This window comes from Aspergillus luchuensis, chromosome 8 (genome assembly GCF_016861625.1).
Source record: "Aspergillus luchuensis IFO 4308 DNA, chromosome 8, nearly complete sequence".
NCBI lineage: Eukaryota > Fungi > Ascomycota > Eurotiomycetes > Eurotiales > Aspergillaceae > Aspergillus > Aspergillus luchuensis.
In genome coordinates this window covers 3,719,127-3,743,048 of record NC_054856.1, presented here as the reverse complement: position 1 = coordinate 3,743,048, position 23,922 = coordinate 3,719,127, and the positions used below count along the sequence as shown (strand labels likewise).

Genomic DNA, 23,922 nt, shown 5'->3' with positions numbered 1-23,922 from the left:
GCCTCCTCTTCACATGGGGGCCGAATATTGCGGCATAAACGAAGAATAAGGGAACAGTCAGGAAGTAATCATCACCGTTGCAAGTATCACACTAATGATTATCATAAGCTCGTATTAAATCCACCTCAATTCATATACTAGTAATCGAATGGGTGAAGATCGCTGCTTATCCCACCTCCTGTCGATCTTCAGGTTCAGGGACCGGTCCACGTGGATGCCACGCGAGATGGGTTCAACCTTAAGGATCAGATTACTATTGCTTACTAAAAGTTTGAGAATATCATTCTGGTCCATGACTTGTCGCTAGGGTCTTACTCGGATAGCACAGTTGGTTGTTTCATGTTGTTGCTAGTAAATTCTGGAATATTGTTCGTTGGTTTGCAGTGTAGGTTCGGGAGCGGAGTACTACCTGTCTAATTGTAGATGCTGTACTGTACTGTCTGGCAGTAGTTGGCTTAGGCCGGATGTACTTACATGTTGTACACTTTTTCTAACGAGAAATGCGAAATTTGGTGCCATTGTAGTAGGTAGAGCGTGTGCTCGGAGATATATTATGAAATCAGACCGTGACCACAATCCTGGCTACACAAAGTGTTCCTACTTGCTACCATGTTCGGTCTCTGAATCAAGATATGTAAGAACAAAGAAAGATCTATTCAAGAGATAGTGTAATCCAGGTATAGACAGCCAAAATGAAGGATATATAAAACTCCGCGAATCTCCAAACACACAAAAACCACTCCCTGCGGCTTGGGTTAAGCCAAGACCACTTGCCTCACTTTGCACTAAATTTACAGACCCTGTTCCCAACCATTATGCAACATAAAGAAAAGAGGTAGAATAAATGAATGAAAGAGAAACATTAAGCAGACATATCGCGCCTGGAAAACCGCAGCCAGGGCCCATGCTTCTGACCGGTGATGTGTTCGTGCAACTGGTACTCGTTCTCACGGTGTCGCCCGTGCTCCGCCCCAGGTACTCCGCGACCGACCTTGCTCATGGGTCCCTCAGCGAATTGGAAATCCCCAAGATACAACACAGTGGCCACCGTGGTCATCAGCTCGTGGTAGGCCAAGCTGCGACCAAGACAGCCGCGCATACCCAGCGAGAAGGGGTTGAAGACGAGTCTCGCCCGCTTGACGCTGCCAGTTCCATCATCCTCGAGCCATCGCTCCGGTCGGTAGATGAAGGGATCCGCATAGTACCGCTCATCGTGGTGGATGGCATACAGTGGAACCGCAACCGTCACACCTCCAGGGATGTAAACGTCGCCGACAGTCAACCCACCCGGCAGAACTTCTCTCGTCAGCGCCGCACCGTTAGGGGGACTCATGCGCAGGGCTTCATCAATACAGGCCCGCAGGTAGCTACACGATGAGAGCTCTGGGCCTGAGAGAACTTCCTCGGGTCCCAGTGTCTTGCCCGCGAAAACCTCACGCACTTCCTTCGCGGCTTTCTCATACGCATAGCGGTTATCCGCCAGGTAGAACAACGTCGCCGCGATCGCCGTCGAGGTAGTGTCGGATCCGGCAACCACTAGCGTCGTGCTTTCACTGACCATCTCGGACGCCGTGAATCCCTCACCCGTGTCCGGGTCCCGGGCCTTGGCTAGCGAGCTGTAGATATCATCCCGGGGCTTGCATGGGTCCAAGGCGTCGGGCGCCCACTTGCCCAGGGCGCGATTAGCGCGCTCGCGAACAGCGCGCACGACAAACCGGAGGAAGCGGTTGCGGGCGATGAGGGCGTCGCGGAAGAAGATGGCGTCGACGGCGCGCCAGGCTGCAATAATAGGCATATACGCGAGCACGGACATGCGCACATTCGACTTGTCAATGACCTCGGGCATGTAGCGGAACTTTTCGCGACCAAGCAGGTTGTAGCTTGCACTGAAGACCAGGTCTGACATCAGATCAAAGGTGAGGTAGCCGCACCACTCGGCCATGTTCATCGGCTCGCCCAGCTCGCCAGAGCGCGCCGGGAGCACGGCTTCGCAGAACTTGCGTACGTGCACTGCGATGCGCGGGTCCATGCCGCGCTGGGCCTTCTCAGATAGCGCGGTGGAGACGATTCGCCGACGCCGAAGGTGATCGTGTCCTCCGCGCAAGCTGAACGTGCTGCCTACGCTGCCGGCTTGGAGGACTTGGTAGTGAGGGCTCTTCACTACTGAGGCGTACGCCTTCGTCGAGTAAATGGCGTGCAGCGCATCTGCGTTGCGGATGAAGACTGAGTTGGGCATGTAGCGCACGAAGTCGCCGTGTTTCTCGTGCAGTCGCCACATGTCGAGGTGGGCGTCGCCTAGCCAGGAGTGGTAGGCACCGTAGCCATCTGTAAGACGAGCCCAAATTGGACCAGGGAATTTTGCTAGAGGGTGGAGGAAGAGGAGGTAGATTATTCTTCCAAGGACCTGCTGGGACGTTAGTTATGGACATTGAGAGAGGATGGTAAACTCCGCCAAGAGGGAGACCGTGCTCGTACCAAGAGTGTTGCGCCGCCCGCGGCTGCAAGTAGGATGTTTTGAATCGACATGACTTCTTTTCTGTGTGAGGCAGAAGACTTTGAGATGTAACGAGTGAAAAAAGATTGTGAAACTGGCGATTTTCAGTTTCAGAACTGGGCCTTTTCAAATGCCATGCATTTCCCACGTGGGAGTAGAGTGCCCCTGCATATGGATCGGCCAGGGCACTTCCTTATAAGGGGCCCGTAAGCACAGTATCAAATTGCTGACGATCGATTACTTTGGAGTTTGACATGTCGTGGGATAATCTGGTGACAGAGGTGGTATAGTAATCAAATAGTAAGCATATCCGAGACATGAGATGATGGGATGGAGGCGCATCGCGATGTCTGTTTCAACCAGGACCTAAACTCTCGTCAGGAATCAGTGGAGCACGGTGGCCTGACCGTTTGTCCATGTGGCTTCTGAAACTTGACCCTCGAGGCTTTTTTTGCGTTCCTGGTTGATCGTATTGTCCCCACTGTGCGCAGCCAAAACTCAGCCTGTCCGTGTACTTTGTCGCTGTTGGTTTCCATGGCTTATGCCTGTCGCATGATGACTTATCCCTACAGTAAACTGACTAGGATGTTTCAGTATCAGCTGCTCACGCTCCGTGATATTCGTTGAAGTTCTGTAGTTCTCCTCCAGGATGCGTCAGACACACAGGGTGAAATTAGTGAAGCAGTAAGCAGCTGCAATAACGAGATCGGGGCTGCATATTTGCTGAAAACCTTAAAGATAAACGTGAGGAAGCACCGCAGTAATCTCCTGTAACTGATCTGGTCCTGTGGTAAGCCTGTTGTGGATTAATGGCCCGGCTCGGCCGTATGAAGCACTCTAGAGCCGTCATGTTATCCGACGGGTGTCATTCAAACCTCATATGCTTGGCTGCGGGAAACCATCACAGACAGAACTTAATTAGAAGATTTTCTTGGATCTGATTAGCTTCCAAAGCATTTAACTAGAGTATACACCAAAAATAGAGACAAAAACATACAACAGAAGGGATTCGCTGGTGGTCACCCACCCAACTACTAACCTCCCGGCGTGTGGCTTAAGTACGGCTGAGCGGACGGGAAGCCCTGTTTTCCACACCCTATGGTCGTATGTGGTAGTCGAAACCTCATTTAGGATGATATAGGATGATATAGTAATAATGGAAATTCTACCTTCTGCCAACCACGACAGAAACATAACAAAGCCAGAATTTTCCCCAGGCTCAGATAACCTCCTCTAGTCCTTAACAGCACAATGGCGGCTCCTCGCCCGAATACTCCGCCCATAAAAGTAAAACAAATAAGGGATAACCGCCATAATCGCACTAACAGCCCCCAAGAACGACAACGTATATGGTACACCACAATTCTCATAAATCGTCCCGCCGGCGACCATCACCCCGCCCGACAAAAGGTATCGCGTGAATGCCATGAACCCTAGCGCGGAGGAGGAATAGATGCCATAAGAATCAATCACGTAGAGATATGCACTGACGAAGATGGTAGTCATTCCGTAGCCGAGGAGAGCGGAGGCAGCCAAGGGGGACCAGATGGATATGGATGACTATTAAATTGGTGTCTGTGTTAGTATGTAGGAATTACAGAGTGAGAAGCTTTGCAAAAAAAAAAAAAAAAAAAAAAAAAAAAAAAAAAAAAAAAAAACTTACAGTGCTTGTCCAGCCCATCCAGAAGAGTGCAATAGGGACGGCGGGGGCACCGCCGAGCATGGTGTACCAAAGTCTTGCTTCGGGGCGGATGCGGCCTGTCGTCTCGAATTCTTTCGAGGTCCATGTGTAGACCAGCGGTACGATTAGACAGACTAAGGAGATTCCGACGAACATTGCGGCCCAGGTAATGCTGGTGAGGCCTTGCGAGAGCCCGTAGGTAGAGCCGAAAATAAATCTGTATCCCTCGAGTGAGGTGAAGAGGACGATGTAGACGACTGTGAGATAGAGAGCCATGAGCAAGACAATCGGCTCTGTCCTACTCCATGCGAAAGGTCTGTATAACGCAATCAAGAGCCGTCGCCTTAGTGGCTCGCCGCGTACTTCCATCGGTGCTCGATACCGAGAATTACCTGTTTGCTGCCGGAGTGCCTTCGCCTTCCAATATAGAAGAAGGTCTCCATAGGTTTCAGGTTGGAAAAGGAGAACTGCAACTAATACTGTCGCACCCATGATAAGCATGATCCATTCGAGCCACCGCCATCCAAGAGTAGAAGGAATAAAACTCCCTATAAGCTGCCCTATTACGGGCCCGCCGAATCCAGGGATCGCATATATCAGAAATGCATAAGTCTTTTGTAATGGACTCCACAGATCCGCCACTGTTCCGCCAGAGCAAGTAAGTGGTGTTGAACCGAACAGCCCAGCCAGGAATCGAAAGATCAGGTGGGCAGTAACATTAGGAGCTAGTGCCGATGCCATGATAAAAAGAAGGTATAGCACCATTGTGACAATGTAGACGAGGTTGCGGCCGAATGTTTCGGAAAAAGGACCGGAAACGAGAGAACCGAAAGAGAGACCAATCATGAACAGCCCTGTATACACACTATGACTTAGCACAAATGTTCTTTCTGCTTTTTGAAGTCTGGTCGAGTAAACAATCTTGTACCTGTTGTAAGACCTCCAACAACCTCAGTTGTACGAAATTCCGCGGCATACTGGGGTAGCCCCACAGCATCAATCGCCGATGCAGCCGTGACAGAAACTCCAATAAGAGACACAAACGCAGTCAGGACAGCTTTCCGTACGATGCTGAAATTGGCGGGGTTGAGTTTATCGTCGGCGGAAGACCAGTGAACGTAGATGATCGACTCGCCGCTGGGGTTTTCGTCGGATGCTCCGCTCGGCTGAGCGGAAATGCTATGGGACCTAGAGAGATGACTCGTGAGTCGTCAGTCGATACACTGCATTAGACAGATGTCGTATCTATACAGTCCACCTACCTTTGGCTGTGGTCGCCATTGCAGGAGGGGGCTTTTTCAAGGTTGGTAAGCTCTTGGGAGACTGCACGTTGTATTCGCCGGTACTGAAAATAAGCCTCCATTACTCCAGCTGAAGCTTGCTGTTTGACAGACGAAAGGGGAGCTCAACTTCGAGTATAAATATCTTCGAGACCATATGCCCCCAGCTCATATTCCCGAGAGACCTTCCGAGGCGCCCCACTTGTTACACGGACCATTACTTGATTGGTGATACCTTAGTCACTACACCCAATGAAAAATCGATCCGAGGCCGCGGACACGGCTCCGATTGGATGCCGCACATCATTCACATTCGAGGCTCGATGGGGCCATCAGTAAGCATGGCTTCGGCTGGCATCGCATCTGACCAGATAAAATCATCAAAGCTAAAAGGTGGTATACCCGCATCATTCGCAGTGAATGGATTGGACATGGCTAGGAGCGAATCCCAGTCTTGACTAATCTCATTCTGCTGCTGTTGAGAGAATCGTTCGGGTTGGTCTAGAGAAAATCTCTCGCAGAGAATCTCCAGCAAGGCGACACATCTCTTTGCTGAGTCTCCAACCATACTGTAGCACTTCAAGACGCGAAGAGCGGCATGCCATGCTTGATATGCTTTCGGATCTTTCACAATGCCATCCTTTGCCTCGAGAAAGCGCTCTACTAGAATCATCATAGTGGCGTTGTAGACGTCTATTAGGGAGGTATTGAAGTTAGTGCTGGAACATGGGCCGACAGACTGTCCTTTGTACTGCTTACACAGAACAGAATACCACCAATTTGGCAGCGGCCCGAGGGCATTTTGGCGGGAAAGATGGCGATCATAAATCTCAATTAGTTCCTGGGCAACACGGAAGCATATGCGTGAACATTCTGGGAGCATTGCTTCAGCAAGGCTGGAATTGTTTGCATCAAATAGTTCTGTCCCAGATGTTGAACCACCTCGAACACAATAGGATATAAGAGCCGGGCGGAACAAGAGGATGCGTGCGTGCAAAAAGCTATCTTCATGTTAGAACTGTAACAGAGAATGGACGATATTGTATCTGGTCACATAGGCAGACTAACCGTGCCCTCAGAACTGTTGCTTGTCGCTCCACCAGAAAGTCACGGGTTGCAGTAGCTCCAAGTTGCAGATGTTCTGGAAGAGACTTGTTCCACATTTGCAACTTGCTATCTATTTCAAGGATCCTGATGAGTCTACGTTTGGTGTCTTCAGAATCATTGGGGTTGAGATAAAGGTCAACAAGGACCTCATCCAAAATCTGATAGAGCTCCATGGCCTTCACAGCACCAGCCATGATACAAGGCTGCCCGTCTGGTCGTATCGGAGAACCAATATCTTGTGTCTCGAAGAATTCGTCATCGATCATGGACGGTAGTGGCACTGAATTAAATAGCCACTTGGGGATCATACCCGGTCGGCCCAGTGTAGAGGACAGAACCCTGTTTCACCCAAATCAGTACCACCGTTATAGAGAACGAAAATGTGCGCGATGTGTCAGTCCTGACAAGGCTTGAAGCCACTCTTATAGCGGCGAGTACGAGCTGGGAGATGGAGCCCATTTTGCTTACCTGTCCAGCCATACACAGCAATGCCATATCCGCCTTTTGTACTCTCTATCTCTCACGCTTTCAAGATAAATCGTCGACTCAGGTAGATGGATCCCAAGACTTTGCGCCATTCGAATCGCTTTCCCGACTGTCATCCAGCATTGGAAGACATGCTTCGTACTTTGCAGGTATATGGCGAACAGCAATAGACACGTGACTCTTTCATACGAAGGAATATCCCCTGTCTTCTGGTACAGACGTTTCGCGCGACCATAAAAATCGTCGCTCGCGCCCATGCGATCTTTGGGTGAGAGAAGATTTGAGTAGTGGCAGCCTATCGCGAAACAAATGTTAATAATGCTCATTGGAATGAGCGGATAATTCGCGGATGTGGGAGAAGTCCAGAGCGAGTCGTAAATAGTTTCAATCTTACGCCGATTGATTACAGGGTACAGTGCCCAGTTGTTGTCCCAGTAGGCCCCTATAAGGCCATCGGCCAGCCCTTTTGGAGGAAGTAGAAAGAGAGTCGGTTCCTCGCAATTGGAAAGGGAGGTTTGAGGGCACGGGGATCGGCTTCTCGGTATAGCTTTCTGTTCACCAGTAATTTGGTGGGCAATACCAAACTTAAAGTTAATAGCAGTCTGAATCTGTTGGATGAAGGAGCTAGCACTGCTGCTCCCATAAACTTCACGGGTTCGGGCTGGGTCGCCTATTATCCCATTCATAGAATCCTCCCCATGGGGCTCGCTGGGAGATCTGTCCAACTGCAGTGGATGAATAGCTGAGGGATTTGTTGTTTCTGGGGCAGTGGATGCTCCAAGCCCCGAACATAGTCCAGGGTAAGCATAGTCCTTGGCTGCCTCCAGGAAGGGTTGGATGGAAGCGTTAGGGACGCGCGGGGCGGCTCTAGATTCATCAGAAAATCTCGAAGGGCCAGGCTCTCTGACAGCTGCTGCGTTCTCATATATACAGTCTGCTTCTTCGTGACTTCTTCGACAGGCACCACACGCTGTAGTTGATGAGCACCAAGCTCTATCGTCAGGGACAGGGACTGGTACCTGGACAAACTCCGTCGCACTTTACCTTCCGGCGACGGCAGCGCAAGCATGCCGTCGCAATCTTGAGCCGCTTCCTCCGAGGCGCGTGGATTTGGGATGTTGTGTGAGGCTCCATGAGTGTAGAGGAACAGTTAGGTTATATGAAAGTTAGGTGATTAAGGAAGGTTTCTGCCCGCGCCTTCTCTTTCCGCGATTCGGGAGTTCTTAGTTAGTGCGTTTGCCTGCGTCATCGATCCGTACCTCATTTCAATCAGCAGTCACGTGGCTCACCACCACTTGCCCCTGCGCAAACTGATGACACACCATGTATAAAAATGACACCATTGATATACAGAAGCAAAGTTGTCGTGAGCCATCATTGTCCAAAAAATAGGAGCAAGCGCTATAGATTGTTGCCCTCGCCCGTGGATATAAAGACACTTGGGATACCTCCCGTCCGCTTATCGCGCTCCGCAAAACCACCCTTCAACAATTTTATCCTCACAGATCTATTATTCTTCCACCATATGTCTGGTGATACCTACAATCTCGTTAGATCGCGCTACGGGTTTGTTGCCAAATACAGTGATAACATCCAGCATAGAGAAGTGGAAAAGAATATCGCCAGGGCATTCAGCTACACTGCGGAGGATCTTAGTGCGCTGCCAGAGAAGGCAAATCTCGGATTAAGCTGTGGAAATCCCGTTGGTTTCGCGAACTTGAAAGAGGTTTGGCTTTGCTACCTGGTGCAACGAGCGCCAACAATTAGGTTTTAACCTTAGGGCGAAACGGTTCTGGATCTTGGCAGTGGCAGCGGCATTGATGTGCTTCTGGCGGCTCGTAAAGTTGGCCGCAATGGACAGGCCATTGGCATTGACATGACAAAAGTATGTGCCCCAAGAACCTTCGCTATACAGAGTCAGGGCTGATTTTAAACTTAAAACATGAAATAACTCGCTAAGAAGAACATCCAAAATGCAGGTCTGTCCAATGCAAAGATCATCGAAGCCAATGTCAACTGCATACCGCTGCCTGACTCCAGCATTGACTGCATTATCAACAACTGTGTTATCAACTTGGTGCCTGCGACAGACAAAGAGACCGTTTTTAAAGAGATTGATCGACTCCTCAAGCCTGGTGGAAGAGTAGCAATCGGTGATATCCTGGCTAGGAAACCGCTCCCGGATACTATTACTAAAAACATGGCTCTTTATGTTGGGTGTGTTGCTGGGGCTAGTCATATTGGATTGTAGGACGAGTATCTCAGGCAGGCAGGCTGGTGAAGGTACATATACCACCATAAAAAGAGGCCCCCGTACTAATATAATGGCAGGCGCGTTTATTGTGGATACCAAATCGGACCTTAACCTCTATAAACAGTTGTCGTATTTACCCCAGAGCACGCGCTGCAGCGGTGGATGCGGCGTTCAGTCTCTTGATGTGATAGCGGAGTTAGATTTCAATGAGTGGGTTGGTCGGTAAGCACCTTCTTCCATCCTGGGTTAATAAGTCACTGACATTTTGTCTAGGCTCTTTCCAAATATATGCTGTGAAGCCCGAGACGGATTGATTGAAGGGGTCATCTATATGAAAGCTGGAGTTTCTTGATGCCTACGACCCAGATAATCCTGTAGTCTTGCCTTAACTTTGTTCCTATTGATCGGGTGATGTTTATATGTAGTCTGAGTATGAGAGCAACGGGAGTAAAACTGCATCCTGTGACAAATTCCTCCAAGCCAGATGCACTAATATCCGAACTCGTCGGGTGTGACTCCACTCTAGCCGGGGACCTGGATCCACTTTTGTTGGTTCTAGTGCACCTTCGCAGGAAGGGAGCATCATCCAATCAGCGTACGCCAGTGACATACTTGCCGCCGGCTGCCCTGGGAGTTTACATGTCTGGGTCTACGAACATAAATCATCACACTCCACTAGAAGTATATCTTGATCCGAGCCCAGAAAGTGTTATAATAAATACCCAATGCTCGGCCGTCTACAAGCCCCCTCGTTGCACGGGTTCACTCCATTCATTCACTTAGTGATACTATCGGTTCCCAGGAGATACAGCACAATGGCGTATTCCGCTACTGCTCAACCTGGGCCTACTACCCCCTCATTCAGCAACAAACTCCCATCTCTCGCAATATCGGAGAGCGAGGATGACGCCAATATTCGTCATAAATATCGCCCCTTTCTTCTCGACGATGGCGCATCTGACGACTGGGTCAATAAATTAGAGTTAACAACCGCCATGGAGATGGCAGCGCAGGAGCTTCGACAATCAAACAACAGATTGAAAGTACTGGTATTGTACGGCAGTCTCCGCCAAAGGTCTTATTCGCGTCTCGTGGCATTGGAAGCTAGCAGGATTCTGTTCCGCCTAGGGTGCGATGTCCGCGTGTTCAATCCCGACGGGTTACCAGTCAAAAATGATACCGACCACGACCATCCTAAGGTGCAGGAACTCCGAGACCTCAGTAAATGGAGCGATGGGCATGTTTGGATATCGCCTGAACAGCATGGCAACCTGGTTGGCATTCCTTCCCTCACGTCTCATTACTTCAATTACTAATCCACCCCAAGACCGCCGTATTCAAAAATCAGATCGATTGGATCCCGTTAACCACAGGCAGTGTACGTCCCACACAGGGCCGAACGCTTGCTATCGCGCAAGTATGTGGCGGGTCGCAATCGTTCAATGCTGTCAATTCACTGCGGATTCTCGGCAGGTGGATGCGCATGTTTACAATCCCCAATCAGTCATCTATCCCGAAGGCATATACCCATTTCCCAGATGAAGGTCAACCGGGGGACCAGAGGCTTCTCCCTAGTGGTAACCGGGACCGGTTGGTTGATTGTATGGAGGAGTTCGTGAAATATACCATCCTCATGCGACCTCACCTGGAACTTTTTGGTGATCGGTTCAGCGAGCGGGAAGAGAAGCGGATCAAGGAGATGAAGGAACGCGCCAAACACGCATAATGCGTGATCTAAAATCTCCTCTTTTGTATATAACGAATGGGACTCTTGGTTATTTGACTGGATATAGATTGTCTAGAACAGCCCCTTGACTGTCATTGCTGCCCTCAACCGGTAGAACGAATCATTATAGTATATTTAAGCAGTCCATGCAGATGCGTCGTACTCATCCATGAAATCCGTGTATTCCTTCCCTGCTGCAACCCATCCTTTAATACCCCCTTCTAGCACCAGACTTCTCATCCGGGTGTCTTGTTGCTGCTCAATGTAGTCGGCAAACCAACTCGCGGCTCGCACTCCACGGCCCTTCGATGAGCCTGAGTCTAGTGAGCACACTCCACCGCTCTTCAATGAGAGGAAGCAATAATTTGTAACATACCACAGTACCAGATAACCTTCGTAGCCTGGCTTTGGCTGAGAAGAGAATAGAGTGTTGGGATTGCAGGGTACAGAGTCTGGGCTGGGAGGTTGATGGATCCTCGGATGGTACCTCCCTGAAAACGCATGTCAATTACATTCACCTTTTATCCTGATCTACTAACTTACCTCGAAATCTGTCCGACGTAGGTCTATTAGTAGGAAATCACGTCCGGGCTGTCTACCTGAGCGAAACCATCCTAGTAGCTCCTCGCGACGGATACCGACCGCCGTGCTCCGAGGTGTGGGATAGGCTGCGTGCCAGGGAAGAGTATCTGTAGACATCATGGGTCTTTTGTGACTGTTCAATTTGTAAAATTTCACGAATTGATTGTTCTATAGGAAGAGTTCCAGCCGATTGTTCATACTTTAGCTGTGGGCATCTTTTGGTTCGGTGGAGCCAAGATCACCAAACATGGCGTGAATGCGCTGCTGACCAATCAGCTTCGGCCAGTGACATTCCAACATCCGGTCTGAATAACCTCGGTTTGCTGGACCCATTCTCCTACTATTTAATTCTTCCCAAAATTTTCAAAAAGGCATTATTCCGATAAACTATGTTCGTCAGGGAGTCCTATGAGTGTACTGGATGGTTCGTTCCGACTTGATAGGCTACTGATAGTCCTGTCACGGCATGTTGCTACTAATATCAGATCATTTAACTTGAAATGTTCTGTGACTCGCGGTATATATGCGTTCATATGCCGTCTTCCACAATGTTATGATCAGAATGAGCATGTTGGTAAAGCAAGTGAGTAAGCGAGTCATGATTGAGTGATTGCGATCGCACCAGGCCAATACCCGCAGTCTCCTTGGTTCCGGGCTGATCGTTTAAATTGGTATATGAAATCTGTGTTTATAACCATCGCGTATTATGTTGCAACACCTCAACAACACCACTAAAGCAGTCCATTGCGGTTCCTGAAACCCGGACCACAACCCCGCCTCTCCACGCCACAACCAACGCCGATCACGCAATCCCATAGTATGATTGATAATGACAATTCCTGGTCTGCCACCTTATCGAACCTATCATTGTCTCCAAACGTCACGAACCTAGCCCAATGCTTATGCGTGGCAGACTACTTAAGTGCGGCCGTTTTCCGTAAGATTGTCAAACAAGACCCGGATGTGCATTCCGCTCCGAGTACCAAAGTTCTCGCATTCGGCCACACAAGATGGCTACAGACTCGGGATCTCCAGCTAAGCTGCGAGTTGCTATAATTGGGGCCGGCCCAGCAGGCCTTGGAGCGGCTATTGAATTTGCCAAACTACCCTTTGTTGAATTACGTGTCTACGAGCAGGCCCGGGAGCTTCGGGAAGTCGGTGCAGGAATCAGCATTCAACAGAATACGTGGCGCATGCTCGATATATTTGGGGTGTATGACAATGTCGATCCAAAAGACTTGTTTCGTCCTGCAGATGGACATGCAGTTCAGCATCGGTGGGTATCCTGCCTTTTATAAAAGGACATGACTGAACCATTGGCATGTAGAAACGGGAAGACTGGGGAGCTATTGTTGTCAAAGGGACAGGAAGGTCCGGACCCCCGAAGCTTGAATTTTCTGGGTTCTGACCATATCAGGCACACCTTCTCGCTATCTTCATGCTCGCACGCTTCGCTCCGTACTTCAACAAGCTCTACTGAAAGGTGTTGACAAATCAAAGCTACGACTCTCAAGTCGACTGGTAGAAGTGTCTCAGCTTCCCTCAGAAGCATTCTTCCTACGCTTTGAAGACGGCCACACCGACGAGGTGGATCTTCTTGTTGGAGCTGATGGTGTCCGATCAGTCAGTGACCAACCCCTGTTCAACACTTGACCCGTCACTCACATATTAGGTCGTCCGACAATTCGCCCACCCTGAACACCGTCTTAAGTACATCGGAACCACGGCATATCGCGCACTCGCAGATGCCCGCGATATCCTAAGCATACCTGGAATCCCAGACTCAGTGACCTTCTGGCATGGACCAGCCGATCGTCTCTACACCTGCAACCTGAACAACAACGTTTATGAGATCGCCGCGCGAGTTCCTCAGACTGCAGAGACTGCTCCAGTGAGTTGGGGACAGGATGCGAGCGTAGACGAGTTCAGCTGGAGATACAAAGTATATTCCTTTCATACAAATCCGTATACACACTCCTAATCATATCGATTAGGATTTTTCGCCTGCTCTGCAGAGCGTACTAGATAAGATCAAGGTTGTCAAGAAGTTCGCGCTTTTCTCCGGACCACGGTTGTCGAGCGTTATCTCTCATGGATCGATCGCACTTGTCGGGGACGCATCGCATCGTACGTTCTCATCATTCCATGAGTCCCCCAGATGCTAACCATACGCAGCTCTTTCCGGTGCATTCGGTAAAAGGTGAACTTCCAACATAGCGAGAAAACTTACTAATTTGTTTAGGCGCCGGCGCTGGCTTCGCACTCGAGGACGTCTATGTACTTACGCGCGCCGTGAAGTGGGCCCACGAGCGCGGACTGCCAATACAAGATGGACTGGAACTGTTCGATGGGGTTCGAGCGCCACATTATGCTGCCATGGTAAGCACCCCCAGGACAGTATCTGAGTCCGCTTTTACTTACGATCTTGTAGTATGACATTTTGGATGGCTATGGGAAGTCGGACGTTTCGGTTAGAAAAACGGACGACTTCGACGAAGCGGTATCGCTGATTGTTGCGAATAAGTGGGATGATGATCACGGATGGTTGTATCGCTATAATGTAAGTTACCATTGGAGATATTGATTGGTTGTACTGACTAGGGTCTTAGGTCGAGGAGGCGTGGAGGGAAACTTACGAAGCCGAAGATGCTCGGCGCGCGGCGGTGGAGCAGTCGGGTCGTGGAGAAGAGTTGAATTCTCGGCTGTAGACACAGAATAATCAGAGTCAGTTGTGAGATAAGTTAGACCCCTCACAAATAGACGGATAGATATCATCTATAGCCTTCTTCAAAGGAGATGTGTCTAAGCGTGCCGCCCATTTCCGATATCCCATGTTGATTGGTCGTACAGTATATATGCATTTGCCATAAGTCTTGGTTTCAAGTCACTGATAGAATAATAGAAAACTCCCCTACAACACCAAGAACCCCGGGACCTTAATAGATAGTGCTACCTCTTGCTCACGTCAACCCAACTTATCCAGTCCGCTCATGTGCTTCGTCATCATATCCTATACCAAGTAAGTAAGCACCCACCCATTGCCGGCAAAGGAGATACATACCGAAACCCAAGTCGGCATAAACGACGTCAAGAACCACCCGATAGATGCCATCTTTCCCCTCCAAATAAGCCCAGTCTTCCCACCCACCAGATCATCAACCACCCGATGCGCATAATCGGAGCAAGGCATCGTGCCGCCTGTGTTCGCCCCCGTCGCAATATCCATTATCTCCTTTGTTGCAGGCGCATACCTTGATCCCTCAAGATTCAACTCCGGCGCGCGAGTCCAGAGATTCGACCCCACGACACCAGTCATGATGGTAACGACTTTGACCCCGAATGGTGCGAGCTCATGACGTAGACCCTCGCTATATGATTTCAATGCCGCTTTTGAAGATGTATAAAATGCTATATCCCCAGTTAGCCAGATCATCTCCATCAACTCCCAGTCACCCCGTAGCGGAATTTAAGCACAGACCATTCCATGGGACCGTCATGACCCCACCCATGGAGCAATGATTCGCGATAACTCCCTTGGCTGCAATAACCATCTCGGAGAATGCATTCACCATTCTCACAACACCCCAGAAGTTAACGTCAAAGACCTCTCTGGCTTTCTCGATATCCGTCTCCAGTGCCGGAAACGTAAGCGGGAGACCGGAGTTGTTAACCAGGTAGTCGAGCTTTCCGCCCGTAAGGGATTTCACAGCTTCCACAGCGGCGGCAATATCATCGGCAGAAGTCACATCTAATTTGAGGAGCGTCATGTTGGGAAATTTAGATAGATGGGACATTTTATCCACGGAACGGGCAGTCGCAATGACGTGGTGGTTCCGCTCGTGGAAGGCCTCGGCTAGGGCGGAGCCGATACCGCCTGCGCTACAGCCGGTGATGAGAACGGTCGGGAGGGACATGGTTGGTTAGTTTGATAAAGTTGTGAGGGACAAATATCGGATGGCAAGGATCGGGGGTGATGGGGTTTATAAATCCAGAGCAAGGAGGAAGGAGGTAAGCTTACGGGTTGTGGGGATCTCGTATCCGGGCAGAAATGGACCAGTGGTTTACGGATCTCGTGGGTTCTATTAATAATAACGTTATCTTATCGGGCTAAATGGGGAATAGTCTGTCATGTTGCGGTGAGTTGGCTTATTGGGGGATGATGGAAAATTATTACTTCAGGGTGCAAGTTGTTGTTATGCATTGTTTAATTTGTATGTTGAAGTATCTGGCTGACGTGGAGTTCATCTTGGCTTTTATCCCTAGAGATTCTGTCGGCATCCATAACTAGCGGGCTAGAGGGGGACAACCCGAGCGGCATTCAAGGAGATATGCCAGGCCACGCCAAATTGATGAGCCAATTTTTAGATTTTTGATATTCCAAGAATCTCAGTCAAGCTATCCTGGATCAACTAGTGCCATGCTTGTCTAAAACCCGCGGCACCATACGTTAAGGTTTAGGCAGAGGTGACATATCTACCGATAAAGATAACCGAAGCCAGTAGACCCCTTGATGCATTTATCCTACTATACTGATTATACACCACGATGGCCAAGTATCATATCAGCGAATAGATATCATGGCTTAACATTTTCTTTTAAGACTTTCCACATCCATTGGCAAAAGTATCAAGATATATATATATATAAACACCTAGATAAAGTTCAAGAAAAAGAAAAAGGAAAAAGACATCTTGACCAGAACGGAGGAAACAAAAAGACAGACAGAAGCACAGTCTCACAAGCCCGCACAAGGTGTATTATCTAAAATCCTGCTTTATCGAGCGAACGTTTCGAAGGCGGAAGCTTCCCTAGAGCTGCAATGGCAGCCTGGTACCATTCTGCACCCAGTTCCATCCATTTTCTCTAATATAGTTCAGATACTGTTCGACTTCACAGCTCCTAGAACCATCAAGCAGATCATAGGTCTTATCATCGGGAAGTAAAGGCGTGAGTGCTGGTTTGTCGTATTTCCAGAATCTGACTCTGGTTCCGATTGCCGTGGCTGCAAAGGTTCGCGTTGTTCCACGGATGTTCCCCACGCAGTAATCCAGTAGTTGACCCTCTGCTGATTTCCACTCGGGCGGAGTGTTCTTTTCAGAGCTTTGGCACTGCACAACGAATACTAGCTTTTCCGATGGGACAGTATCGTTGCCCCGAGGCTCAGGGGAAGGGTCAAGCATGGCGATTTGTAGCACGACGCAATCAGGCATTTTGTCATCTCCCCAGACTACCTCTTTACCGGCAATCTTGAACCCCGAGGAAAGTGGAAAGAAGGCGATGCATGCGTTCGTCCAGAAGATGCTGACAGGCGATATGGTCGAGTCCGGTTTGATAGCGGTCAGCGCGCTAAACAGAGTGATGTGACGGGAAAAGATGGAAATCGGCTGAGATGTCATATCGCCGAATGTATAACTCGATGCCGCAGTGTAATCTATCCAAATCTTGAGGATCATTCAATCAACGTTAGGACTTCTTTGGTGCGAAGAGGGTAGGAGTTAAGGTCCCGCGCTAAAGCCCCACCTGCCAGGCTGCGGCTGCGGCTCTGCACGCGGACACGAATGTGCATCTATCGTATTTGCTTACTCGTCATGTTCACTGACCAGTGTCTGTTGTCACTGTGAATCACACTGTGTGACCTCTGTCACCTGAAACAAAGCTTGCAAACAAGTTCCATATGCCCCTCTTCGTCCCAGGCTTCGCCATCTCCACTTCTCATAGAAGTCCCTGTATTGCTTCATCCTCATTTCGGTCGCCAAATAAACCAGGCTCACTCACATCCTTTGGCTTTGAGTTACGACTTTACTGGGGATTGTTTATCATTAAATAGCTGTCAATTGGTTTTATATGTTATAGTTTCGTATTATATATCCTGGATATAAAGTAACCTCGGTCATGCATATGATAATATAGAAAGTGCATCTTGCTTCTCCACCCACTCCCACAATTCGTCAATATTATACCGTGCTATGCCTGTTTCTCCACTACCAGATGCACGTCACAGATGCCTCCTTTGCCACGGGCATACCCCTTCCCCCACCTAAAGTCCTTGGAAGCTCGGCCCCCTCCCTTTATTCATGGCCTTCCACTTGCCAAACTTGACATCATCCAAAAGCTGCTTCAACAAAGCTCTTCCATTCCAAACCCCCACATCAAACATCCAACTCCCCATCCTGAACATCTCAAATCCCTCAAGCCTCTGGGTACACCTATACATGCACACCAACCGGCGCCCATACGCCACAGCACACCAAGGTTGTCCTGGGCACTTACTCAGCTGCCCCAATTGATTTGAAGTCTGATCCCATGTATCCTCGCGATGGTACTCCTCAGCCTCCTTGCACAAGATGATAGCCATTGGAGAAGAAACTGGTTGGGTCCCAGGACTAGGCCAGGTGTTCTGTTTGACAAGGCAGTAAACAATACGTGCACCATTGATCTCGGCAGTGCGGAGGTCGTGAGTGAACTCTCCGTTTTGTGGGTAGATCTTGACTAGAATTTTGTGCCAGAGCTTCAAGGTTTGTTCTTCGGTGAGGGCGTGTTGATTGGGTGTGGACCTGACAATGTCCACCAGAGGGTCGGAGGTAGTAGAGGTAGATGGAGATGGAAAGGAGGGAGAAGGGCTGGTTGTGGTGGTAAAGGGTTCGAGGGTTGAGAGGCGAGGGGACGCGCCGGGAAGCATGAGTGGAGGTAAGCGGTTTTGCATGGCGCGAGGAGATGAATTGTTGCCTCCTGTCTGGCGGAAGGAAGAGTGATGATGATAGTGGTGGGGTACAATGTTGGGTATGGTAGTTTGGGGAATGCTTCTGGGGATGAGTGGGCTGAGGGGCTGTTGGTTAGGCATTGTTGACATCTTTCTTGACCCTTTTGTTGAATATAGAAGGGGGGCTGATGTTGGACAGTCCATGGCAAATCTATCTTCTTTTATGCTTGTTAGTATTTATGTCTATGAAGGTCACCAATGGTGTCTACGGAGGAGTGGGAGTCGTTGTTTTCTAAACTTCGAGTGGGAGGATCCATGTTGTGTTGGCTGAACTTTGTCTATGCCCGTCTAACTTTGGTTTAGTTTCTCTTGCGTGATGGTACTGTTCATTGGCATGCAGAACAAGCAGAAGTGGCGCCTTCTTGTGGTGAAACCTTTGTTCACAATATATGGAAGGTCCCGAGTTCAATGCACTATTTGCGGTTATAATACATCACTTATTCTCTTCTAGAGGGTGTGGATGACAAAGGATTTACAGGACACATGCTGGGCGCTCAATAGACACATCCCTTTTCACATCATCGCTAAACAAATGCGCAGAGAGGTTGCGTTGTATATGATCATTTGATGGGATGGGGCTCTGAATAACTTTATCTTGCTGAGTTCTCGGTCCAATTCAATCGGAGACGTATACATGGTTGGCAATTTGCCTCGCGTCTTGCCCATGGCTTTTAGAAACATCGGCTCCCCAAAAGGCAACAATATTGATCCTCGCGTGTAAGTCCATCCTGTCATTCTTCTTCTTCATTTTCAGTGGGGATTTGTAATTCTAGATCTTCCATGTCAATGAGGTTTTCCAAGGTTGGTATACCAGATTTGACGCGCCATAATCTTTGTGCTTGTCCATACGTCATGAGAACTCCGAGAATTGTAAGCGAAGAAGCATTTCTCCCCATAAACGTTGGGGTGCACGCTCGGCAGATCGTTTTCCACCAACCAAGTGTCCCATCCGAACCGGCTATTGAACGCCATCCAGTAGTCGATGAACTGTCCCATTGTCACCCGTTGTTGTTACTGCTGAAGGAGGACTCCTGACAACTGGGATTTTCACTCCTCCAACAGTAAGACACGTCTTGGAATGGTCCTGTGGGCTGAAATGATAATGCACACGGGGAACTTGCAGGATGCATTTGTCTCCATTGTGCTCGCGGATGAAACATGCTTGTTTGACGCCGGTCACCCATGAACCATGTTCCGAGGGTGATGTAATAGAGAAGGGGTAGTTGTGTTGGATGTGGGGGTTATTTCCAGTGGCGTAATCAAGTCACAAAAAAGGATTAATATGTGTCTTTCATGTTCACTGGGAATTAGAAATAGCGCTCTCCGGATCTTAGGGAACTGCGTGATAACAGCTTGCCATTGCGAACATACGCGTTGAACGATGAAGATAAACTGGTAATCCTGATAGATCAAGGTTTCCTCTAGCAACTCGGGGAGGCGCAACACCTTATTTGTTGTGTTCATGTTACTGGACCTATCACCTCGAATATCTATGGAACGTGAAGAAGTCACTCATTAAAAATTTCGGCATGTCGAGACGATTAACTCTACGTAGGATTTTTCCGCTCTTCACAACCAATATCCACAGAATTTATAAACATTAGTATGTTCCATAATGCAATTTACTATTCCTTTTGACCACTGAAAGAATTGATAACCATGGCACTTGTCTATTTTGTGCACAAAAAATCAAGGAGTCACATCTCGTCAACAATACCTAGTGGAACGAGCTGCAGGCCCTCATTTCTAACTATCAGTGTTCTTAATAATGGCTCATGAGGTAGCTCCTACAAGACAATTGAATCATTCATCCTCTTATTGACCTTTTCAACCACAGATCATGTGGACATTTCTCATAGCAGTAAGCCGCAGAAGAAATCGCCAGATGGTTGGTCTCTTCCGAGCTGACCGCTCCTGACCTAGCTGTGATAGGATGAACGATGCATATTCAGAGTAGTTTACGATCAAATATATCAAGGTCATGTGGACGCATTCCAATGTACTGAAAGCGAGACTGTACGCCAATATCAAATACAGTAGCCTTTTGTTTTCTTTTTGACTGTGACAGTATGACTTCAGCAAAGTGTATCGTTGATTTCAGCATCGATCTAAGATTTTATCGTGCACATATCTATCTAAGAAGCAACATGTTCAGCAAACACCTGACTCCCCCCGTTACATAGTAACCGCGACCTACTGATATAGCCCTGCTGAGCATTCTTCAGTAGTCTATCACCAGTCAACATGAGTGTTATAGTAATCGTCAACCACCTCGGTCCAGGAGAGGAATCTGCTCAGCTCGTCATCATTAAGGAGTTCAGCAAAATCCATCTTCGAAATCCCAGGATAAATCGGTTTAGTGTCAGTACGCGGTGACATCAGCTGGCTTGGATTCAAGAGAGCAATCAGTTGCCAACGTGGTCTGCCACTATTACCTGCCGTCTTCTTCCAGAACACAGTGAATTCCGGCGACTTGGAATGGTTCATTAGCGATATCATCGCCTCCAGGAATCCGCTGAGAGTCATGCCGTTGGTATCACTTCTCAGAAGACTATGATCCCTCTTCAAAACGACATGATCACTAATCCCCGGCCCTGGGTCCTGCCTCCTTGTGTGTAGGCTAACAGCTTCGAGGACAACAGGGACAGTCGATGGCCACATCCGTCGCCATGATGCCTTCTCGTATAGAACGATTTCTCTCAGCTTGGCATCCTCAAACCATGCGAACTTCCCGCTTGGTCCGCGTTGAACGAAGTAACCCCCAACGTTTTTACAGTAGCATGCAGGACAGAACCACTTTTTGAAGAAAGGATTAAGCGCTGGCTCTTCATTATAAGAGGCTGACGACTGCTCGAAGAACAGAGCCCGTCGGATGATAATGGACCCCCTCATCATGAACTGCCAGGATCGACAGACCTGCTCCATTCTCAGCAAGTCCGCAAAGCCGAGTCTGATAAATATCATCTCCACAATCTCCGGAATTGCGAGTGCCACTTGCGCAACAGTGTGTTCTTTGTCGCCGTTGTCGTCTCCCGGGGTTGTTGGGCTATCCGTCGGGCAGTCGGGGTCCGAGGAAGAATTGTCCCATGCCACGCATAGCGGACTTTCCTGTCCGTCGAGGACGTCCATTTGGGCTATGCGTGGTATGTCTTGAGGTTATGAGACACTCTAGGAGAATCTAGAGCATGACAGTTCTGCAGAGATGCAGGGAAAACGAGCGTACTTATACCGTCTCAGAACACTATCAGCTTGTTGTCACATCGACGGTTTGCTCGGAAGCATTGTCCGAATGTCGACGTAATCCGACTGTGACTTTCCATCATCTCATCAGGGCATCATGGCCTGGTTCCGGCCTTTGCAATGCCCTTGCTTATGTCACACACACATAACTAGATACCTTCTACTTGATGACTACAAATATTGGATATTTTTGACTGGATTCTTCATTTCACGATGTTACACAAATTTCAGTCATCTCTTGATAGGCTGGATTGAAAGTGGTGGCGCTGCTAAAAGACTCGCCGAAGCTTAGCAGATGATCATTTCTTAGCACGGGGGTGGAGCAATCCGGAACGAGACAATTCTCCGTCAATCGGTTATTTCCTGTGCCATGTTAGTGGAGCAGAGGCAAGTCGCTGTGGCCTTCTGCTCGTCCAGTCCTTTGTTGGCTGGAGGCATATTCCTTCCTGCGCAGCACAAATCACTCCTAATTTCCGCATGTGCAAAGACGTCATCTATTTATAGCATTGCTTTAGTAGCCACAGCAATAATGGCTATTCCATGAGAAAATTCAAATATTCCGCTTCTATTATACGACAAATCCTCGTTTAACAGTCCTAGAGCGTACTTTTCCCACCACCAGCTACCCAGCATCACCAGCATACCTAGCACCACGGGTAGAAGACAGTAATATAACAAAGACTATAATTACCCCAACCCAATCATCTCAAATCGGCGTATGGGTAGGCACCCAATAGCACTCCGGCCTATCAAAGTACTCCTTCGCCTCATCCCAAGACCACTCCGTACCACTATCATCCTCATCCGGAACAGGCCTTATATTATCCTCATCATTGGGCGCATATTTTTTTGGGTCGTAAGATTTAGTCCCATCATCATTAACCCACTCCCACTCCCCCCTATGCGCAAACTTCGGAGGCTTATCCGGGCCATAAAACTTCGACTCAAACTTATCCGAGACGTACTGATTCCTCATCCCCAAATACTCCTCCGCCGTTGACTTCATTCTAATCGGCGGTTTCACCCTCACAAACGTAAACTTACGCCGATCACACCTCCCCAGCATCCCCTCCGGACTCGCAGACACAAACGAGCACTCATACGGCGCCCTCAGCCTTCTCTTCTCCTCATCAGTAACCCCTTCCTTCCAATTATTATCCCAATCCCCGCTCCCCTCCCTCACAGTCCTCCACTCTACCGCCATCCCATTTGTCGGCCAGTACCCTAACTCATGCAACAACACATCCCAAACAAGCTCCATCGTCGCTCCCAGCACTGGATCCTGCCCGGCCTCTTTATCATACACCAGTAGATTCTTCGCTGGGTTTTGATCATCCCGGACCGTCTTCCGGACTACTTTGCGCACCCGGCACGGGATATTCATGGGTCTCATGCGTCGCCAGGAGGCTTCAGGGCGGAAGACAGCCTTGTGGTAAGCTGTGTCGTCACCGAGGCGCATATGCTGTATGTCTTCCGGCATGAAGATTGGGGAGGTAGGTTTGGTGAAGTCCGGAGTGGGGAATAGCACTGGGAACAGGTATCGCATCAATGGGTTGAAGGTTGGTTCGGTGGGATACGGGTGGGCGAAGTCGTAGAATAAGACTGCTCGGAGCGGGCTGCGCGTGGTGATTAGCGTGCGCCATTGGCGGCAGACGAGTTGGGCGCGCATCAGGTCGAATGGGTCGAAGCGGAGGAGGATGCACTCGACTAGTTCGACGATGCTGAAGACGGTGTCCATTTTTGGGGTGGGGGTGGATGATGCTATGAGCTTTGTGGATGTGGTCGATTCTGTTGTAGTCATTGTTGTAGATGTAATTGGTGACTTGCTTTAGGGTTGGGTTCGTGTAACGTAGTTTGTGCTTTTTTGGCAGTGTGGGGTCGTTGATGCTGCTTGGATGGTGTGCAAGGATGGGGTATATATAATTGTGACACAGCATGAAAGGTTTGGAAGAAGCCCTTGTGAGTAAGGATATTTCATGTACAAGTTCAATAGATTGAAGTATGTTGTAGCCATTGTTGATGCTGCTCGTATTTAAGGTTTGTCAGCTTTATGCTTTTTGTGTGCATATCAAATCATCAATGTATGGCGGGAACACCCTTTGTCGAGCATGAGTTTTGACGAGAATGAACGTCTTTGTATGCAGGAGACACTTTCAGTCTACGCATATGTCACGTCGATGCATGTTACTTTCCATCGTTTTCTATTCCACGAATATCTCGTCATTCTTACAGCTACACTCAGAACAGGAAAACAGCAGCGAAAGCGTAGTGGATGGTTTCAATTTATTCATAGCGTAAACCGGGTATCTCAT

General features: G+C 48.8%; 12 protein-coding genes across 12 annotated transcripts; 3 read left to right on the top strand and 9 right to left on the bottom strand.

Annotated features, from left to right (window-relative positions):
- Window positions 1–862: 862 nt before the first annotated feature.
- On the bottom strand, window positions 863–2,526 carry AKAW2_81284S (cytochrome P450; the record flags this gene model as incomplete). Its single annotated transcript, XM_041682398.1, has 2 exons — window positions 863–2,404; window positions 2,476–2,526. 2 exons carry the CDS (start codon window positions 2,524–2,526, stop codon window positions 863–865), a joined length of 1,593 nt encoding a protein of 530 aa, XP_041549245.1.
- Window positions 2,527–3,727: 1,201 nt separating this feature from the next.
- Window positions 3,728–5,538, bottom strand: AKAW2_81283S (uncharacterized protein; the record flags this gene model as incomplete). The annotated part of the gene is made up of 4 exons (XM_041682397.1): window positions 3,728–4,054; window positions 4,158–5,029; window positions 5,104–5,363; window positions 5,438–5,538. The coding sequence occupies 4 exons, from the start codon at window positions 5,536–5,538 to the stop codon at window positions 3,728–3,730; spliced, it is 1,560 nt and encodes a 519-aa protein (XP_041549244.1).
- A 224-nt stretch (window positions 5,539–5,762) lies between these two features.
- AKAW2_81282S (Zn(II)2Cys6 transcription factor) lies at window positions 5,763–8,182 on the bottom strand (the record flags this gene model as incomplete). Its single annotated transcript, XM_041682396.1, has 5 exons — window positions 5,763–6,148; window positions 6,215–6,456; window positions 6,524–6,901; window positions 7,031–8,018; window positions 8,068–8,182. The coding sequence occupies 5 exons, from the start codon at window positions 8,180–8,182 to the stop codon at window positions 5,763–5,765; spliced, it is 2,109 nt and encodes a 702-aa protein (XP_041549243.1).
- A 391-nt stretch (window positions 8,183–8,573) lies between these two features.
- Window positions 8,574–9,299, top strand: AKAW2_81281A (uncharacterized protein; the record flags this gene model as incomplete). The annotated part of the gene is made up of 3 exons (XM_041682395.1): window positions 8,574–8,774; window positions 8,829–8,933; window positions 9,009–9,299. 3 exons carry the CDS (start codon window positions 8,574–8,576, stop codon window positions 9,297–9,299), a joined length of 597 nt encoding a protein of 198 aa, XP_041549242.1.
- A 728-nt stretch (window positions 9,300–10,027) lies between these two features.
- AKAW2_81280A (uncharacterized protein) lies at window positions 10,028–11,028 on the top strand (the record flags this gene model as incomplete). Its single annotated transcript, XM_041682394.1, has 2 exons — window positions 10,028–10,576; window positions 10,630–11,028. 2 exons carry the CDS (start codon window positions 10,028–10,030, stop codon window positions 11,026–11,028), a joined length of 948 nt encoding a protein of 315 aa, XP_041549241.1.
- A 135-nt stretch (window positions 11,029–11,163) lies between these two features.
- AKAW2_81279S (putative arsenate reductase (Arc2)) lies at window positions 11,164–11,730 on the bottom strand (the record flags this gene model as incomplete). Its single annotated transcript, XM_041682393.1, has 3 exons — window positions 11,164–11,342; window positions 11,405–11,519; window positions 11,572–11,730. 3 exons carry the CDS (start codon window positions 11,728–11,730, stop codon window positions 11,164–11,166), a joined length of 453 nt encoding a protein of 150 aa, XP_041549240.1.
- An 890-nt stretch (window positions 11,731–12,620) lies between these two features.
- AKAW2_81278A (FAD-dependent monooxygenase) lies at window positions 12,621–14,318 on the top strand (the record flags this gene model as incomplete). Its single annotated transcript, XM_041682392.1, has 9 exons — window positions 12,621–12,886; window positions 12,938–12,981; window positions 13,028–13,233; window positions 13,283–13,552; window positions 13,605–13,737; window positions 13,786–13,803; window positions 13,853–13,989; window positions 14,042–14,170; window positions 14,220–14,318. 9 exons carry the CDS (start codon window positions 12,621–12,623, stop codon window positions 14,316–14,318), a joined length of 1,302 nt encoding a protein of 433 aa, XP_041549239.1.
- Window positions 14,319–14,575: 257 nt separating this feature from the next.
- AKAW2_81277S (SDR family oxidoreductase) lies at window positions 14,576–15,524 on the bottom strand (the record flags this gene model as incomplete). Its single annotated transcript, XM_041682391.1, has 3 exons — window positions 14,576–14,620; window positions 14,672–15,018; window positions 15,089–15,524. The coding sequence occupies 3 exons, from the start codon at window positions 15,522–15,524 to the stop codon at window positions 14,576–14,578; spliced, it is 828 nt and encodes a 275-aa protein (XP_041549238.1).
- An 894-nt stretch (window positions 15,525–16,418) lies between these two features.
- AKAW2_81276S (uncharacterized protein) lies at window positions 16,419–17,063 on the bottom strand (the record flags this gene model as incomplete). Its single annotated transcript, XM_041682390.1, has 1 exon — window positions 16,419–17,063. The coding sequence occupies one exon, from the start codon at window positions 17,061–17,063 to the stop codon at window positions 16,419–16,421; it is 645 nt and encodes a 214-aa protein (XP_041549237.1).
- A 584-nt stretch (window positions 17,064–17,647) lies between these two features.
- On the bottom strand, window positions 17,648–18,313 carry AKAW2_81275S (uncharacterized protein; the record flags this gene model as incomplete). Its single annotated transcript, XM_041682388.1, has 1 exon — window positions 17,648–18,313. The coding sequence occupies one exon, from the start codon at window positions 18,311–18,313 to the stop codon at window positions 17,648–17,650; it is 666 nt and encodes a 221-aa protein (XP_041549236.1).
- Window positions 18,314–20,602: 2,289 nt separating this feature from the next.
- Window positions 20,603–21,499, bottom strand: AKAW2_81274S (F-box protein; the record flags this gene model as incomplete). Its single annotated transcript, XM_041682387.1, has 1 exon — window positions 20,603–21,499. The coding sequence occupies one exon, from the start codon at window positions 21,497–21,499 to the stop codon at window positions 20,603–20,605; it is 897 nt and encodes a 298-aa protein (XP_041549235.1).
- An 817-nt stretch (window positions 21,500–22,316) lies between these two features.
- AKAW2_81273S (F-box protein) lies at window positions 22,317–23,348 on the bottom strand (the record flags this gene model as incomplete). Its single annotated transcript, XM_041682386.1, has 1 exon — window positions 22,317–23,348. One exon carries the CDS (start codon window positions 23,346–23,348, stop codon window positions 22,317–22,319), a length of 1,032 nt encoding a protein of 343 aa, XP_041549234.1.
- Between the last annotated feature and the right edge of the window lie 574 nt (window positions 23,349–23,922).